Genomic DNA, 17,659 nt, shown 5'->3' on the forward strand with positions numbered 1-17,659 from the left:
AAAGGAGGAATATTGTCCTCATCAGATCTGAAGTTGAGGCCATGACCACAGAAAATGCTTGAATCTTGTTCACATGGTGACTCTATCAATCAGGTAAGCATACCTCTTAAACTGTGCATTTGTTAAACACATTGACTGCAGTGTCTGTCAAAATATCAGAATTCAACTTATCCACTCCCCACTACCCCCCAGCATTTTTATTTACTGATTGTGTGACCTTGGGAAAGTTATCTCCTCTCTAAGCCCCAGTTTATTCACCTGAAAAGGGGTTTCATAATCACAGAACCCACTTCAATGTGTTAGAGCAAGAAATAAAGGGTGTGTGTGCACCAAGAAGATCTACTGGCACATGAGCAGGTGCCCAATTATTTAGTTAAAGAATTTAAAGTATGATATATAACAGGTACAAAATATACAGAGGCCGCCACCATTAGGTTGAAAATTAAACTACCCTGTAAACATCTAAATTTTTTATTTTCCTTCATGATTCCAACAACTGTCTCTTAAAACTAAATGTAAGGAAATAGCAGACTGGTTGTAGTATATTAAATTATAAGTGAGGTCTAATTGGAGGATCAAAGATGCTCTTTGGGAGGTATCACTCTCCTGCTAGGAAAAGCGTTAGCTGTCTCCCTGGTCTCCGGTATTTGTTCTCTGTCTTGGAAATATCCTTCCCCACAGTTTCTGAATCTTGATGTTTAATTTAACACAGAGGTCTTTGAGAAGCACAACAGGGGGTTGTTCCTGGTAGTTCTGGCACTGAGGAAATTGAAATGTACATGTTTTTTCTCATTTATCAAAGAAGGGCAAGAATCTAAACTGACATTTTATATCAAATGAATTATGAACTGTGTACTTTGTACCTAAGGGAACAACAACTAAATTAGGATTTTAGATAAAAAAGAGAGTGAGAGAGAGACAAAAATAGGTTTTTAATAAAACATACAGTAATTTCTGTTACTAGGTCTGATGGTGTCAGGGCCGGATACTCTTACTGTAGGACTAGTAAATGAATACAGGCTACTCTGAAGTCTGAAAGATTTAAATGTATTTGAGATATTTTGTCAGAAAGGATTAAGCCTAAATTTCTCATATCTCGAGGCTTCACGGCCAGTGAAATTCCTGATGATCTAAAGTTAACTTTTAGCTTTTTGACAATTCTTACTTTCTTAGAAAAAAATTTTTTTGCAAGCTCTTCCTGAAAAAAATATGTGATTAGAGTTTACGTGAGAAGAGCAAATCGTATACAGGATAAAAATGGCATACCTGAAAGTGCCACCTTGTCTCTCTCCTCTGTTCCTCTGTGACACCTAAATTCATACACACCACACACCGCTCTCACACATCAGCAAATTATTCTACTGGTTAAGAGCATGGATTCTAAAAGTCAGTTGGATTTCATTCAAATCTAAATTTTCCCTCCTACAAGCTATATGACCTTCAGCAAGTTATACAATCATATTTTGACTCAGTTTTTCCATCTATAAAATGGGAGGAAAAATACGAACTCCTTCACAGGGTTGACACTGCAGGGATTAAGTATGGTGACACCTGTGGTGCATACAGAACTAATAACTGCACATTACATCACATGGCTTTATCCTCCCCTCTGTGTGAGAAGATCAGGCAGCAGCAAATTAGCACCCAACAGTTTAGAAGCTGCTAATTCCTGAAGTACTGAAAGTGTTAGAATTAAACCTTTAAGATGAAGGAGAATGCTCTCATGTCTGTGCAGTATACCCAATAATCATTTTTGAAATAGTCAATGGAAAATTCTTGGGAACTGGGCATGTTTTCTTCTTCCAGCAAATCTATGTTTTGATTGCCATGCTATCCTTCAAAAATATGTACTCTAACTTGTGCTGTATACAAATTAAAGAAGGGCTATTCATGTGAATACATTTGTTTTAGACTTCTAAATTCCTCTAGGTTCATAAAGCTAAAAGTGACAACATTCCTTAGCATGATTCCCATATACTTTCTGGTAGTATAGCCAAATGCTATACTGGATAACAGTTGTGTGGCTAAATTATTAGACAAATAACTACCACTAATATCTTTATTACACATTTTCTTCACATTAACCTAATTATATAATTCTTAATCATTGTCGTGGTCAAATGACCATCTTTTTTTTCTCAAATTTTTATTCTATTACTAGTGACCTGAAATCAGTTCTTAGAAGTCCTTCAGCATTCTAAATCCTGCTGATGATTATTGTTTTATTTTCCTAATAGAGAAATGTGAAATTAATGTCCTATAGAGGTAAGAGATGCTGTTTTAGTCCATTCAGACTGCTATAACAAAACACCATAGACCAGATGGCTTGTAAACAACAGAATTTTATTTCTCACAGTTCTGGAGATTGGAAAGTCCAAGACAAAGTCTCTGGCATATTCAGTGTCTGGTGAAGGCTGCTTCCTCATAGACAGCCATCTCTCACTCTAACCTTGCATGGAAGAAGGGGCAAGGCATTTCTCTTGGGTCTCTTATAAGGGCACTAATCTTATTTGTAAGGGTGGGTTTTGCCCTCATGACCTAATCATCTCCCAAAGGCCGCACCTAATATCATCACTTTGGATGTGAAAATTTCAACGTATGAATTTGGCAGGGGACAGGGAGGGGGGAACATAGACAGTCAGATCATAGAAGATGCCCTATGTAAAATCTGAATGTTTTAAGGCTAAATCTAGTTATTAGTTGAGTAATTAATTAATCTAGTTGGATAGTAGATGCAATCTCATTGTTAAGATGACTTTTATAACCAATGACCTCTGTTTCCTCAGTTATTAAATGGCTAAACTTTTGTCAACTATTCAAAGATCACTTAATTTCATGGTACCTGACTCTACCCTAGAATAGGACATTCAATGGCACCGTAGAGAAAGAGTCCAACTCTAAAATACAGTAGTTTATTTTCTTCACTACCAAAGTCATTTTTTTTTTTTTTTTTTTTTTTTTGGCTATTCCTGTTAGATACATTTAACAAAGAATAATTTAATGCCCTCTTCTAGAGTGGCTTTGGCCTAGGTTGAATTTATTCATTATTACAATTGTTTATTAACCTGGCTAAGCATATCTATTTTTAAACTCACAAAGGTGAAATTCTTCACAGAATTATTTTAAATGAAGTGAATGAACAATATTTGAACTAAAAATAGGATAGAATTAATCGAGCAATATTTTTGTTGTATATATTTTAAATTATTTTTCCAACCACAGATATACTCTAAACAAAGGGCTAAAAAATCAGATACTCAAGGAAATAAATTTCATCTATGTTGCCTAGAAACTACTTGGATAAATATAAAGATATTCAAAATAATAGAAATACTGAGAAACACTGTTAGGGAATACTAAGAGGAATTCAAATGTGAAAAGCAAAGGCTTACGTAGAGTATCTACATATGGGAAATCTATGTAAGGAAAAAGAACTAAATTTGGTTGGTGGTTTGAAATGTAATAAAAAAAAAAACTTTTCTGAGCCTTATGACCACTAACTTGAGAGTCTCTAATTAGTCTGACAAAGTGACAGTTCCATATTCTAGCTGAACAAATAATGTAGCTCACGACATTCAAAATCTTTATTTTTCTCTGCACGCAAGGAGCTACCTTATTCATAGCTTTCGGATATTTCAAAATTAACAGAAGATGACTTCAGTCTGTCTGATGTCTCCTGGTTAACATATTCACTGAAATTGTCTTATAGAGTGATTTTAAGAAACTCTTTAATCTTAAATCACAAAGAGAGGTGGAGGTGGAGATGTGTTGCTTGGTCCTAGAGATGCTAATGTGGAGTGGAATCTTTTATTTCTCACAATGGTCAACAGCAATTAGTATTCAGTGATGTCTTTTTATTCTGGTGCCCTTGACCCACCTTTGTCCCTGTTTCTATGTTACTCCTATTATATACTGTAACTGGGGATGTCCTGGCATCTTTTCCATTCTAATTAAAACTTTCTTAGTGAACTCAAGGGCCATTTTTTATTTCATGAAGAATAATTACTAGAGCTAGTTGAAATATGCCCATAGGGTTTTATATGTTTTGACAAATATTTGCACCAATTTTGACTGATATATTTTACACCAGTGAAGTGTTGGTGAAATTTTGGGTTTCCCTCAGAATTGTAGACCCAAATAAGTCACTGAAAGGCCAAAGATAAATGTTGTACCAACTTTAGGTTTTATTCCATGATATACTCTAAAATATTTTATTTTGTCACTGAGTAAGAAGTAAATGATAGATTTTTTTTTTTACAACATTTTTATTTTATGCACATACTTTCTTCCTAGACAGAGCTTTTTTCCTAAATGCTCTTCTACGACACTGGTGACAACCATGAGCAAATGTCATCATTTCTTCTGCTTGGGATTGTAAAACCCGTAGCCCTTGTTTTGCGTCTTGTATGTTTTTGTCTGGAGCCCTTTCTGGGAGGTCCCAGAGCCAAAGGAGCTTTGACAAGCAAGAGAGAAAGAGAAAAACTGCTAACAGTCAGAAACAGACACATAAGAAAGACAGGCACAGTTTCCTCAAACCTCTCTACTCCCCCAAACCTACTCAAGATTGAAATGTCACAATTAAAAAAAAAAAAAAAACCAACAAAAACCTCAGAAAACTCAACAATGTCTCTCTTCTTTCCAAAACTCCTAGCTGCAAGATTTCTCCACTCCTAAAAGCATAAAAGCAGTATCCACTCCTGTGGGGCAGATGGGGGTGAGGTGGGGAAAGGAGGTCAGCCACCCTCTGTACCTATGAGTAGGGGCAAAATTCTGGATCGGCCAGGTCACTTTGAATAACATTGCATAAATAAAGGTTAGGAACTTGGATTTTGGAGACAATTGCTGGATTGAAATGTCTCCCCACTCAGCTACATGATCTTGTGCAAGTCATTTAAATTATAAAGCCTCAGTTTCTTTGACCAACCTCCTTTACATAAAGGACTATTATGAGTATTAAAATGTGATGATACAAAGCATTTAGCCCAGGGCCCGGCACACAGTGACTATTCAGTATTAACTTTGGTATTTTAATGTTTTTCTTTACAGATAAATATCAAGACATTAGCATTTCTCAAGGGGAAGTTAAACCAAAGTCATTAATTAAAGTTGTTGATTTGTTTTATAACTTGTAACATAATAAGTTAAACTTATATATTCTCTCTTATAATTGCATTTACTGCATGTTCTGGATGGCTGCTTAGGTGTCTCCAGGAGACACTGGGATTACTTAAAACTTGATTTTACTTTTTGGGGGGAAGAGGATTGCTAATAAACTAGGACAATAGGCTTATATATGTGTTCATAAATAATGAGGTAAGACAACTTTGTCAATGTTGAGATTGCCAGTTTTAAGAAAAAAGTTATATTTCCCTTATTTGGTGGGAGTATTGTTAAGTTATGGTAGTTATTTTTAGGAATCATAAAAATTAATTGATTTGCTGTCATTCCTTTATTTTACAAAACTGTAAATTATTTTATTAAAAAATGAGAGTCCATTTTAAACCCATTTCATTCCTGTAAAATAAAAACTTCTTGGGAAAACTAAAAGAACTTTTAAAAAGTTGTGTTGATTGGTAACAGGTCATGTTTCTTTTTTTGTTTTACCTTGGTTCCCAAGAATCTCAGAAAAATGTCTGGTGCTTGATGACGATAGCTAACCTCCGTCTGGGTTTGTGGTACAATTCTCTGATCCTTTCCCTCATTATTTAGCCTTGTTTTTTCGTGTTTTATGTGTTTTTAAATTATTTTGTGAATTAGGCAGGTTAAAAATTATAAAGTATGGGCCGGCCCTGTGGCTCACTCGGGAGAGTGTGGTGCTGGTAGCACAGAGAATGCGGGTTCAGATCCTATATGGGGATGGCCGGTGCACTCACTGGCTGAGCGTGGTGCAGACCACCCCATGCCAAGGGTTGCAATCCCCTTACCAGTCCAAAAAAAAAAAAAAAATTATAAAGTATATCTGTGAATTTTTTTCTCTCTGGAACTTGAATGACATGAATGTTGATTGTCTATTGATGTAAGAATGAGTTCCAAGAAGTGAGTCTAAAGAAACCAGATAACTAGAAATACTAAGTAATTGGATTATTTTTCACATCCTATACTCAACCTTTATGAAAAAGCCAAATCAAGGTATATACATATGATGATAAATCCATTCATTCCTTTTCAGAATCCAGTCTAGTCTACTCACAAGAGAGTAGCCAGCATCATCCTTCCCACCCTAATATTTTAAAACTAAACTGGATAATGTAATTTCTCTGCTTAACATCAAAAGAAATCAGTGATTTTCCGTCTGTTCCCTTATTTAAGGTAGGGTTATGGTTAAAAACACAGGCTGTGGACTTGACTAGACCAAGTATATTTAAACTCTCTAAGCCTGCACTTATCCATAAAATGTGGAAATAATACTAACTACATCTAAAGGATATTTTGAATGTTAAAAGATAAAGTATGTGAAATATTTAATAGTATCTAGCTTGATGAATGTCAATAAATTATAATTAAAAAATACTTTAAAAATATTTATCTAGTATTTTTGCTTAAATGTAATGATAATTCAGTTTTATGGTCCATCTAATTGATGAGGTCAACATTTGTTATTCAGCTGATCAAAATTAAGATGGCTAGATAACTTAAACTCTGTTATGGGTATAATCAGTGCATGCATTTTCTCAACATTGTGAATTTTTGAAGTGCATGCAAAATACTGTGGAGTTAGACTTTGTTCTTTCATAATATTATTATTATTACAAATAATATATCTAGAGAGATCTCACTATGAAGTCATCAAGAATGCAGAAGAAAAGTACAGAATGAAACAAAAAATCCTAATGTACAGTCCTTGTCCTCAAGTATCGTACAATAAATGATGAACATATAAGGTTCCCAAATACATTTAATTCCTACCATATATGTAATCTTCACCATGGTGTGAAGGATCATAGACTAATTAGTAGGACTATGTTAATCACTCAATAGTTATAAACTGAACTAGATTGTCTGCAAGTCACTTGTGATGTTAACCCCAAAATGTTCGGTCCTATTTTGCCAGCAAATAAAAATTTGCAGCAACTGTGTCTCTCTAGTAATTACAGTATCACCCAGCAACATGGTGTTTTGGACATTAAGTGACTCAGTGATACTTATTCAAGGAGAAATTTTGGAGTGAACCATTATTGTGGTTATGGTGGAAGTAACACACATGGCAGGACCACGTGACAGACACGGGGAAGTTCAAGATTATAACAGTAGCAAACGTTTACACAGTGCTTACCATGTGTACTTTATTATATTAAGTATATATTACATTGTGTAACTACTTGATATATTAACTTTTTTTAATCCTCCAACACCAACTCTGTGAAGTGTGTACCATCTGTATTTTTTTTTCACTGATGAAGAAACAGGTGCATAAAGGTTAAGGCTCTGGCTCAGTAAGTAAGTAGCAGAATGAGGATCTAAACCCAGGTGGGTTGGCTCTTTGCCAATATGCAGACCTGTCTATTCTGTGAGTTAGTTAAAATAAACTCTAAATAAAAACATTACAAGAAATTGCTAGCCAGCTAATGAAGTTAAAAAATTTTAAAGTGCTAACAACTTGAGAAACTGGCAAAAGTGTGACATGTTCTGGATTATCTGATGTGATAAAAATCTTATCAAAGGTAAAACCATTTTACATGGACAAAATACAATGACAAGCACATTAGAAACTAAGAAATACTAAATGGTCAATAACCATGTTTTAAATATTTCCGTCATAGTCATTCTTTTGGCTTTAATTACTATCTACAGACTGATGCCTTCCTTACTTATATACCCAGCCCCAAATTCTCTCATGAATTCCATGTCCATATAGTTAACGGCTTTCTAAAAATACATTGTGCATTTCAGAACCAGCCTAATTCTTGATTCTTCCCCCACCATCAGTTCCTCTTTTATTAGACCCATCGCAGAAAATGATGTCATTTTTCAGTTAGTTGTTGAGACCAGAAACGACATCCTCTTCCTGGTTCTGCAAACCCACCTCCGTTCCATCTCCAAACCCTCTTTGCCTGATTTTCCTCCCGGCTTCTGCTTCCCTCATGTGCCCGAGCACGCTGCTTTCAAGGCTTTCCCCGGGGACCTGCAGGTCTGCTCAGACATGATCTCCTCGGGGAGGCCTTCTCACTGCCCCACCTGAGATACCTGCTCCGCCCCGGTCTCCTCCATTATCACTCTCAATCCCCTTAGATTAGAAATACTTCCAACTATTTTTTTTAAATGTTAGTAGATTTAATTTTTTAGAGCAGTTTTAAGTTCACAAGCAAAACTGGGCAGAAGATACAGAGAGTTCCCTTGTCCTCCCTGCCCCAACATGTGCATAGCCTCCCCCAGCATTAACATCCCCCACCAGAGTGGTACATTTGTTACGAATATGAACCTGCACTGACACATCATTATCACCCAAAGTCCACAGTTTACATTAGAATTTACTCTTGGTGTTGTACATTCTATGGCTTGAAACAAATCCATAATGACATGTATCCGTATCCACCATTATAGTGTCAGACAAAGGAGTCTCACTGCCCTAAAAATCTTCTGTTCTCCACCTGTTTATCCCTCCCTCCCGCCTCGCCCCTGGAAACCACTGAAATTTTTACTGTCTCCATAGTTTTCTCTTTTTCTCCCTTTTCATCTATCATCTCGCTCTCCTTAATAAAACTAAGTTGTTCATTCATATATTCCCAGATCATAGAATAGTGCCAGGCATATAGCAGATGACTTGTTAACATTTTCTGACTCAATAAATTATAGATTATATATACTTTATATAGATTATATGTAATTATATTGTATTATTTATTTATAATATGTAACATAATTATACAACAACATAACTAATGATGTTGTTACATTTTTCTATACTATATATAAATAGGAACACATATATACAAATATAAAATACTCGTTTGGATAAGAATACAGTAAAACGGACCACTTACACTTAAGTGATAAGACTATAAATAAATTCAACTTTCTGGAAAACAATTTTTCAACTAATATCTGGAATGGTAACAACATATATTCCTATTCACCCAACAATTCTAAAAAGCCTACCTAAAGATGCGCTTATTGGAATACTAAGGATAGTATTTATAATATTGAAAACAATATCATTCTATATCTATGTTATCTTTGTTTAGTGAATGTTCCCTGTCCATAAAAGTATTACATGCAATTATTTTGAAGTCATGTAACTGAAAAATATTTAATGGCATAGAAAGCTCTCATAGTATATTGTAGAGCAACCAAAATTTGCTAAATAATATGTAAGTATTCATCTTAATATTTTTCTTAATTATATACACATATATTTGTATGGTAAAAAGACAGGACAGATTGTAACAGTTTAATAAGGGTTATCTCTGGGTAGTGTAATCATGGTTAATTGTTTCTTCATTTCTTTGGTAATTTTCAAGTTGTCTATCTTAAACATGTAATATATTTATAATTAGAAAAATACATAGTTTTAAAAAGGAACATGTTTATTTCTGCAGGAACTAAATTTTAACATTCGTTTAATGTATATTTAATATGCTGTACTGACTTCTCAAAATTCAAGTGCTCTAAAGTTTACAAAAACAAATAAAAGACATTCTCCCTGCTCTCAAGTAGTTTTTATTACCATTACTTTGGTGTATTATGGGAAAAAGAAATGGCTAGACTTAAATTTAAGATTCAAACTGATGTTGAGGGATAAACTATGGTCTAGAAAGCAAAAGAAATGTGTGAAACCATAGGTTGCCATTTACTACTCATTGACTTCAGACATGTTACTTAATCTCAGTTCTCACATTTGTAAAATAGGGACATTGAGAGAAATTGATGATAAAATGAATGCATTCTAAATATGTATTCTAGTATTTCAGATTTAATTTGTTATGAAGAAGGCAAGTCAGTGCCTCCCTGTGCTGTGCTTGGGTAGGAATGCACCAGGAGTGTTTAGTTTGGGTATAAGGCATCATATGTTTTAAGGGGATCTTATCAAACTGGAACAGAACACATCCAAGTCAGTTACCAATGTTAGATAATGGCTGAGAAATCATATTATATGGAAAGCAGTTGTAGAGCGCAGAGATGTTTAATCTGAAATGAGGAAATTTAGTGAGGAGGAGAACGAATGCTTAAAAATTCTGAAAATATATCCCATGAGTGGCAGCAGACGCTTGTTCTCAGGGATGAGTGAGACTCAGGTAAGGTCCTAAAGAGTACAGTGTAGTTAGCATAACCAATCATTTGTACCCATTACCCAGAACAGCCCCAATGTACGCCTGCTGTAGCTCAGCTCGCTCCTGTTAATTATTTAAAGTATCACACATCACTCTCAGAAGGTCTCGATGTAAACAAAAGATTACATTTGCCCTAGGTTTTGTAGAAGTGATACAGTTTTTAGTTTTATATCAGGAAGAGTTTTCCAATAAGAACTGTCTATTCATGTGATGAGGGAACTATTTTCCTACCACCAGTCATCAAGAAGCAGATTCCTGTAGGTCACCTGCCTGGGATGTTTTTGACAAGAATCATTTATTGGTGACTTTTAAGCTACCTACCTTCTAAATTTAACATGCTTTTTTATTTTTAAACAGTTTATGATTAGAAATCAATTCCATGACATACCTATGGATAACACTTAATTTTTAAAAATATATTTCTCATACTAACATGATCACTTCTCCATTTTGCATTTCATTGAATATTTGTGCACTTTGATTAATTCCTGAGAACTGGCAAACTCACACTGGTAGTTCTGTGTGCTTTTCCCTGTGGAACGGGAGGGTGGCAGAGTTGCCGCAGTGGAAGGAAATAAGAGCAGGGAAGTACTGTTTAAGGATATGACCTTGTTCCAAAAATAAATCCAACCTCTATTGAAACTTATCTACTTAATATTGTAAACGGTTTGCTTTTATATCTATTTAATGTATGTAATATTTGTTCTATATTATAAATCACTAACTATACCAGTCTGTGTCGTGGTGCAGAATTAAGAGCATACTGTCTTTGAACTTCAACAGTCCTAGTTTGAATTTTCACTCTCTTGGTAACCAGTTTTGTGATTTGTGCTAAAAATATTTAACTTCTCTGAGCCTTAGCTTCTTTATATATAGCACAAAGAGATAACACTACAATTCTGGAGTGTAATTCTGAGGATTTGAAACAATTATGTTAGAGAACCTGGCACATAGTATGTGTTCAAAAAGTTAGCTCTTAGAGGGACTATCCTGTGACTATCAGATCTATTTTAACCTGCTTGTTACTATTTAATGCAGCTCTGTTTGTGCATCCTTGTGCTCAAGGTTGACTGTCCATTTGTTAGCACATCTGCATATTCCTCATAATTAATATCTTTTTAAATGACATATGGTTTAGTGACTGTAAATCGAGTCTTGCCTTCTGTTTTCAATTTGTTCATGACTCAATGACTCAATATATGTGCCTGAACTTTAATTTTCCATTCTGGAAACTAGAATTTAAAATCCTTGCTCATATGTAGCAATTTCAGAAAATGATAGGGAAATGTGTAATCCAAGGATTTTGAATATGTGCCAGGCTATTCAGTGAAGCAGCAAGGATGTGTGTAGATAAAAGGCCATGGTTTCTCTTAGGTTAACAGAAAAACCTAAATGAGGATCCCAAAGATCTAATCTCTGAAGTGAGGGCACAGTTTGGGGTAGGGTGGGGTCAGATTCCAGGTGAACTCAGCAGGAAGCATCACATCGGAATAGAATGAGTTGGAGGGAGCCCTGGGCTCTGCACTGAGGCTGAGGACACGATTAACTCGATTAACTCGGATGAGCCATCTGATAGTGCCCCCAAGGCAGTGCCTCTGCACGCCATCGTCCTCTGAAAGGCAAGGCCCAGTGCACCCCTACAAGTGAGTTTCTAACTTCTGGATCCCCCAAAGCACCTAGACCCTTTTTATGCTGTGTACACATTTTTGTGTTAGAGCTATTTGAATCATGTCTTATCTGTCTATCAAATACAAAGGAGATGATCTTATCCCTCCTTCCACCTATTCTGCCCTTTTTCTGACCCTAGCAAGAACCTTGTGCAAAGTAGTATTCGATATTTTTGTGACTAAACTGAATTTAATACAAAATCTTATGGGCATCTTTGCTATTTTAATGCTGCCTTTTATTTCACCAGTTTGAAATGTGTCTGTGTTCATGCACACACAAACTACAGTGGTAACGAGCTGGTGGATATTCTGAGACAGATATTGGTGCATATGTGAAACATATTACTAAAACTTTCTTCTTCTGGTCTGCAAAGACTGCATATTCCCTAAAACTTTCTTCTTTTGGTCTGCAAAGACTTGGTAGTCATCAGCTACATTAAAAAAAAAAAAAAGCCTGTACTTTTGCTTTTTTTAGAGCTCACCCCCAGAGTTCTATAAACCTGTATGGAGAAAACGTTTGGGGCATGTATGAATACTATTCTGTTTGTTGTTTTGGATTTTTTTAGAGAGAGAAGAGTCCACAAATTATATCATTTAAAAGTTTACTAAAATCATACATTCAAAAGATTATAACATCTAGACTAGTGTATGTCAGATTGAATTTATTGCTTAATGTTTTGTATTAGTTTTGCCTTCCAAAGAAGGTTAAATTTGAAATTTTATTAAAAACTCTCTTCCTTTGAATTTATAGATTAGGGGAGCTGTTTTATCCAGTTGCCATGTAGAATTAGTATTTACTGGACAAGATGTGTTGATTCAGGAGGTTGTCTGTGGAGTGTTTGCCCCGTGAGGGTCATATTAAACTTGAGAGAAGCTTTTTGAGCAACATAGCATCTTGGAGACAATATATCAAGCTGATAGATACAGGACTCTTCTGTGAAGAAACTAGGGATGGAATTATGGCTGGCTCCTGGTTATTGCTTTGATGCTAAGGAGCCTCTAAGGAGTAGATCTAGGATAAAAGGGGTTAAACAGAGGGGAAGGAAAGGTTTCCAGAATTCAGTGTTACTAAAAGCATACAGAGTGAGTAGTTATATACAAATAATTTGAGATGATCATTCTGTTGGGAAATAGTTTACAGTTTTATATAATCAAAGTGTGACCAATTTAATGGAGCATATTGTTTTATCACTCAGAAGAGAATCCATGAAACATTATTATTACTAGTATGGAGCCTACCTTGGGGCAGTCTTCTATTCTTTCTTAATAGTACAGGAATGCAGTTTCTAACACATGAAGGGATTTTTGTGTGCATTTTAAAAACGCTGATTTTTTCATGCTGAGGACTTAGAACTGATTTTCATTCAGAATTTGAATTGTCAGTGACATTATACGACTTGACATAGAAAAACTAGGCAAAAAATAATCATGTTTTTACACACTGTAAGTCACGTGCAATTTGCACTGTACTTCTGCGCATGTTTTAGGAGTGCTTCTTTTATATGTGTGCACTTGCAAGAAATCAAAGAATATATGTTCATTAAGGAGTCATTATTGTTAAAACTATTTGTGTTCCCAGATAAAATAGCAATTAAAAATTTCACAAACCACAGATTTTGAGGTAAATGTTTGGCTAGTTGTCCCTGGCCAGTGATCTTATTGCATTTCCCAGTCATGCCAGCCTTCTACTAATTGAGAGAACTAGTTTTTACCATTTCCTCTCAAAGTATCCAATTCTCTCTCATACTTTGGCACTGAGCTGATGCCTTCACTTTTATGAGTATTTTGCTCCCTGAGAAATTTGGCATCATCAGAAGAAATCTTTATACTTTTCCCATCACTGAGTCTACCCACTTGCCTGCATCTCTGTCCCTTCATTTGCTTCTGCACGGTAGGTAAACTGTTTCTACTCTGTTCAACCGCTAGTGTGCACTGGCTCTCAAGTCAATGCACATGTACAGCGGCTCACCTCCCTCTCTCCACACAAGGACTTTGCTCTGGCAATTATTCTTTCTTCTCCTACATTATCATTTCCCCCAGTCTCAACTGGATCTTTCCAATAAGCATGCATATATGCTGCAACATCTCCCAGTCTTTAGAAAACCTTCCTTTGATACCATGAGCTTCTCTAGCTACTGCCCCATTTTTTACTCTCTTTTAGAACAAACTCCCTCCTTCTGACTTCAAAATTTTGGTAGATTCCAGGACTCAGTTCTCAGACTTCTTATATACTCATTGTGTCTATAGTCACTCCCTAGTTTATTTCATTAGGTCTCAGCCTTTAAATACCACGTATACATTGACCCACAACTCCTATCCAGACTCAGATCTGCAGCTTCTTCCTTGATATCACCACTAAAGTTGGATAATATACCTCTGATACATAACATGGACAAAACAGAACTCTTAGTCTCCTCCATAACCTATTTCTCCTCTCAGTTCTCATCTCAGTAGTAATGCCACCATTCACCTGGGTGTTTGGGCTGAAACCACTGGCATTGTCTTTGACAACCTGATATTCTGTTAGCAGTACATTCCACACTCAGCTGAACAGCACGATATCTCCCCACCTCCTATACTATGACTCACCTCTAAGCTACTGTCATCTTTTGCCTGGATTACTACAATAGGTGATTTCCCTATTCCCACTCTTGTCCCCCTCCCCCATGAGCTCAGAGAGATTTTTATAAGTTAAAATCAGATCATGTCATTTCCATTATTAAAACCCTGCCACAGCTCTCAGCCCCATTTATAATGAATTCCAAAGCCCTTATTATGACTCTCAAGGCCCCTCAGGCTATAGACCCTGCTTATCCCTCCAACCTCTTTTCCAGGTGCTCTTCCTCCAGATGTTTCATGGCCACCTCCCTCGTGTCATCGAGGTCTCTGCTCAAATATCACCTAACAGCATGCCCTTCCTTTGGTCTTCCTATCTAACCCGGATTGTTATCCCGTAACTAAAACTGCTTACTCCTCACTGTCTCCTCCTTACTCTGCTTTACTTTTCTCCAGAGCACTTATCAGCACCCAGTATTGTCTTCTTTATGATTGTTTACTGCCTGTTCCATATAATAACTTAAATATAAGCTCCATAGGGGCAGGGGCAGTGTTATTTTACTCAGTGCTGTTATCTTTCCATGTGAAAGATAGTACTTAGCCCAGAGTCAAGCCTCAATAAATGTTTATTGAACAAATGAATGAATTTTTGATGATCTCAAAAGCCTTACAACAGATTGATGAAATATGTAATCTAATTCTTCTATTCTCACCGCTGGTCATTCATTAGCTTTGTTATTCACAGGCAGGTTCTCCTGAATTGGAGAGTACATAAAACACACACTACACAAGGTTAGGTATAAAAGAAAGTGGAAAATGGACTCTGATATTTCATTTGTTTTTATTATTTTTATGACTTTTTCACCAATTGCGTCTAGAAATCTATGGTCATTAGGAATTTATACTGGACTAATCAGAATGCTACACTACAGTAGCAATTAAGTCATGCTAACGGAAGTTCAGATTAGTCCAATGTAATAATAAAAATTAACAAATAATTACCAAGGCCCAAAATAATATGCTTTATTTACATACCTCTGATCATCACAACAATCCTATAAGGGAAAAATAGCCCCATTTTAAACATCAGAAAGCATAGCCTCTGAGACATTAGGGGATTTTTCTAAAGACACAGAGCTCTGCTTAATTTGCTTTTGAGTTTCCAACTAGCTTTGGAACAAACATTGATATGATAGATTCACCCAAGTTATACCTGTTAGAAAAATTAATTAAATAACCAGAGTCATCTCGTAAGATTTTTTTAGTAGAATATGCTTTAGTTTCACTCATTTCTGTTAAGCCTTCTAGAACCATTCAGATAGATTTACCTTATAGCTCATGTCAAGCAGGTGCACTGAATTCAGGATGGATTCCAGAGATTCCACCAGACTAGAAAAAGCAACATGTGTGCTCCAACTTGCAACATATTTAAGAAAGGGCAGGGCACTGGGCGAAGCATAACTGACTGTATAAAACACATGAGGAATAAAGCTTAGTTTTCATATTTTCATGAGTGACAGTTAAGGCTGGAATACGCTATTTTCAGCCACTCGTGTATATTTGTCATTGCAGAACAATACAATTTTAACAAACTCTTGTTTCTCCAGAATAAAAGTGTTCGTGTGCAGTGGTGTGGTTAGGGTGATGCTGGTTGACATGGATGGGAAGGGTACATGCTCTGGCTCAGTGTTCCTCTGCTCGGTGTGTGGAGCAGAGAGTTAAACTGAGAGGTGCTCGTGTGTGCTTCACTCTGCTCTCTCCACGTTTGCAGTTAGATAAACAGAAGTGCAGGTGGGAGCAAGCTGCACTGTTCATTTGTCTTGCTGTGGGGGGGTGGCTTTTAAGACTGAAATGCTAGTGTAATTGTGTTGAAATGAACAATAGAGAAGTACAGAAGTTCAGGAATGAAAATGTTAAATTAAATGGACCATGTTTAACATTGTTGTTGATCCTGAGGAACAGTTTTTCCAGTATATGGAGCATTTTGATTCCATCCAGCATATGCTCTCCACAGTTTTCTCTGCTCTAATTCATCTGTGTTTTTCGACAGCTCCAGATGGCGTGCTGCCTCCCAGGCTTTCATCTGCCACTCCAACCAGTCTTCAGGTTGTCTGGTCTACACCAGCTCGTGACAACGCTCCCGGCTCTCCCAGATACCAGCTCCAGATGAGGCCTGGCTACTCCACCCAGGGATTTCGAGAGTGAGCGTCCTACTTTGTTCATCTTCCTACCACAGGGGTTACGCAGTGTAGACATAAAATGTTTGTAGAATAGGTCAGTTCTCATTTGCAAGAAATATAGGTTACTTGTTTAAAGTTCAAACAAACAAAAAAACAAGCAATCAACCTAGAGAATAATTATTTGCCTTGCAAAAATGTCAATTTCTTATTTATGTAGCAATTAAAGTAAGATTTCTTCACATTAAACTTTTCCTGAGCCCATGTATTACATATAACAGGGATATACCTTAAACCAACAAAATGCTGTCTGAACTCTAGCTAGAAAATTATACTACTTATTCTACAAATTCCACATGGCAATCAGTCTCAACACTACCAGAATTTGCATCTTACATAAATACAAGATTATAAACCCTCAGCAGAATGGCCACTCCATGGCACAAAATGGCAGTACTTAAATGCATGTTGACATTATCTGAAAATTTTCTGCAACAAGATTTTATTAGTTTTTATTTCTTTGAATGTCTGAAACTTCCTAATTAACATTTCATTCCCATATAGGTTATTTTCCAATCCTTCTGCATCGTTAAGCTATGAAGTGAGAGATCTCCAACCGTACACAGAGTATATGTTTCGGTTGGTTGCCTCCAATGGATTTGGCAGTGCACATAGTTCTTGGATTCCATTCATGACCGCAGAGGACAGTAAGTGGTCTGAACAATACACAGCCAAATGTCTTCTACATTAGGCAGTCTTAAATGTTTTCAGTTTTTCCAAAGCAAAGAAATGAACCTCCCCTATTTTTTTGTCATTCAGTGACAATAATCTTTGCAAGGGCAAGAGAGGGGGCAAGAGTGTTCTGTTTCCCCCAAAAGAAGGAAAATGTGGGCTTGGAGAGTTTGAAGGTAATGTCTACAGACAGGAAGCAGTAATTCATAATACATTAGGATATGGCCCCATTCCATCCTCTAGGGTACATCTAGGTGTC

The 17,659-nt window shown here is 36.2% G+C and overlaps 1 protein-coding gene across 1 annotated transcript in view; it reads left to right on the forward strand.

Annotated features, from left to right (window-relative positions):
- Positions 1 to 17,659, forward strand: part of USH2A (usherin) — a 763,885-nt gene that overhangs the window by 477,694 nt on the left and 268,532 nt on the right. The window contains exons 38-39 of the mRNA XM_063114845.1: positions 16,542 to 16,692; positions 17,233 to 17,375. Coding sequence (XP_062970915.1) covers positions 16,542 to 16,692; positions 17,233 to 17,375 — 294 coding nt within the window. The remainder of the gene's footprint in view (positions 1 to 16,541; positions 16,693 to 17,232; positions 17,376 to 17,659) is intronic.

The sequence above is a fragment of the Cynocephalus volans genome, chromosome 11 (assembly GCF_027409185.1).
Source record: "Cynocephalus volans isolate mCynVol1 chromosome 11, mCynVol1.pri, whole genome shotgun sequence".
NCBI lineage: Eukaryota > Metazoa > Chordata > Mammalia > Dermoptera > Cynocephalidae > Cynocephalus > Cynocephalus volans.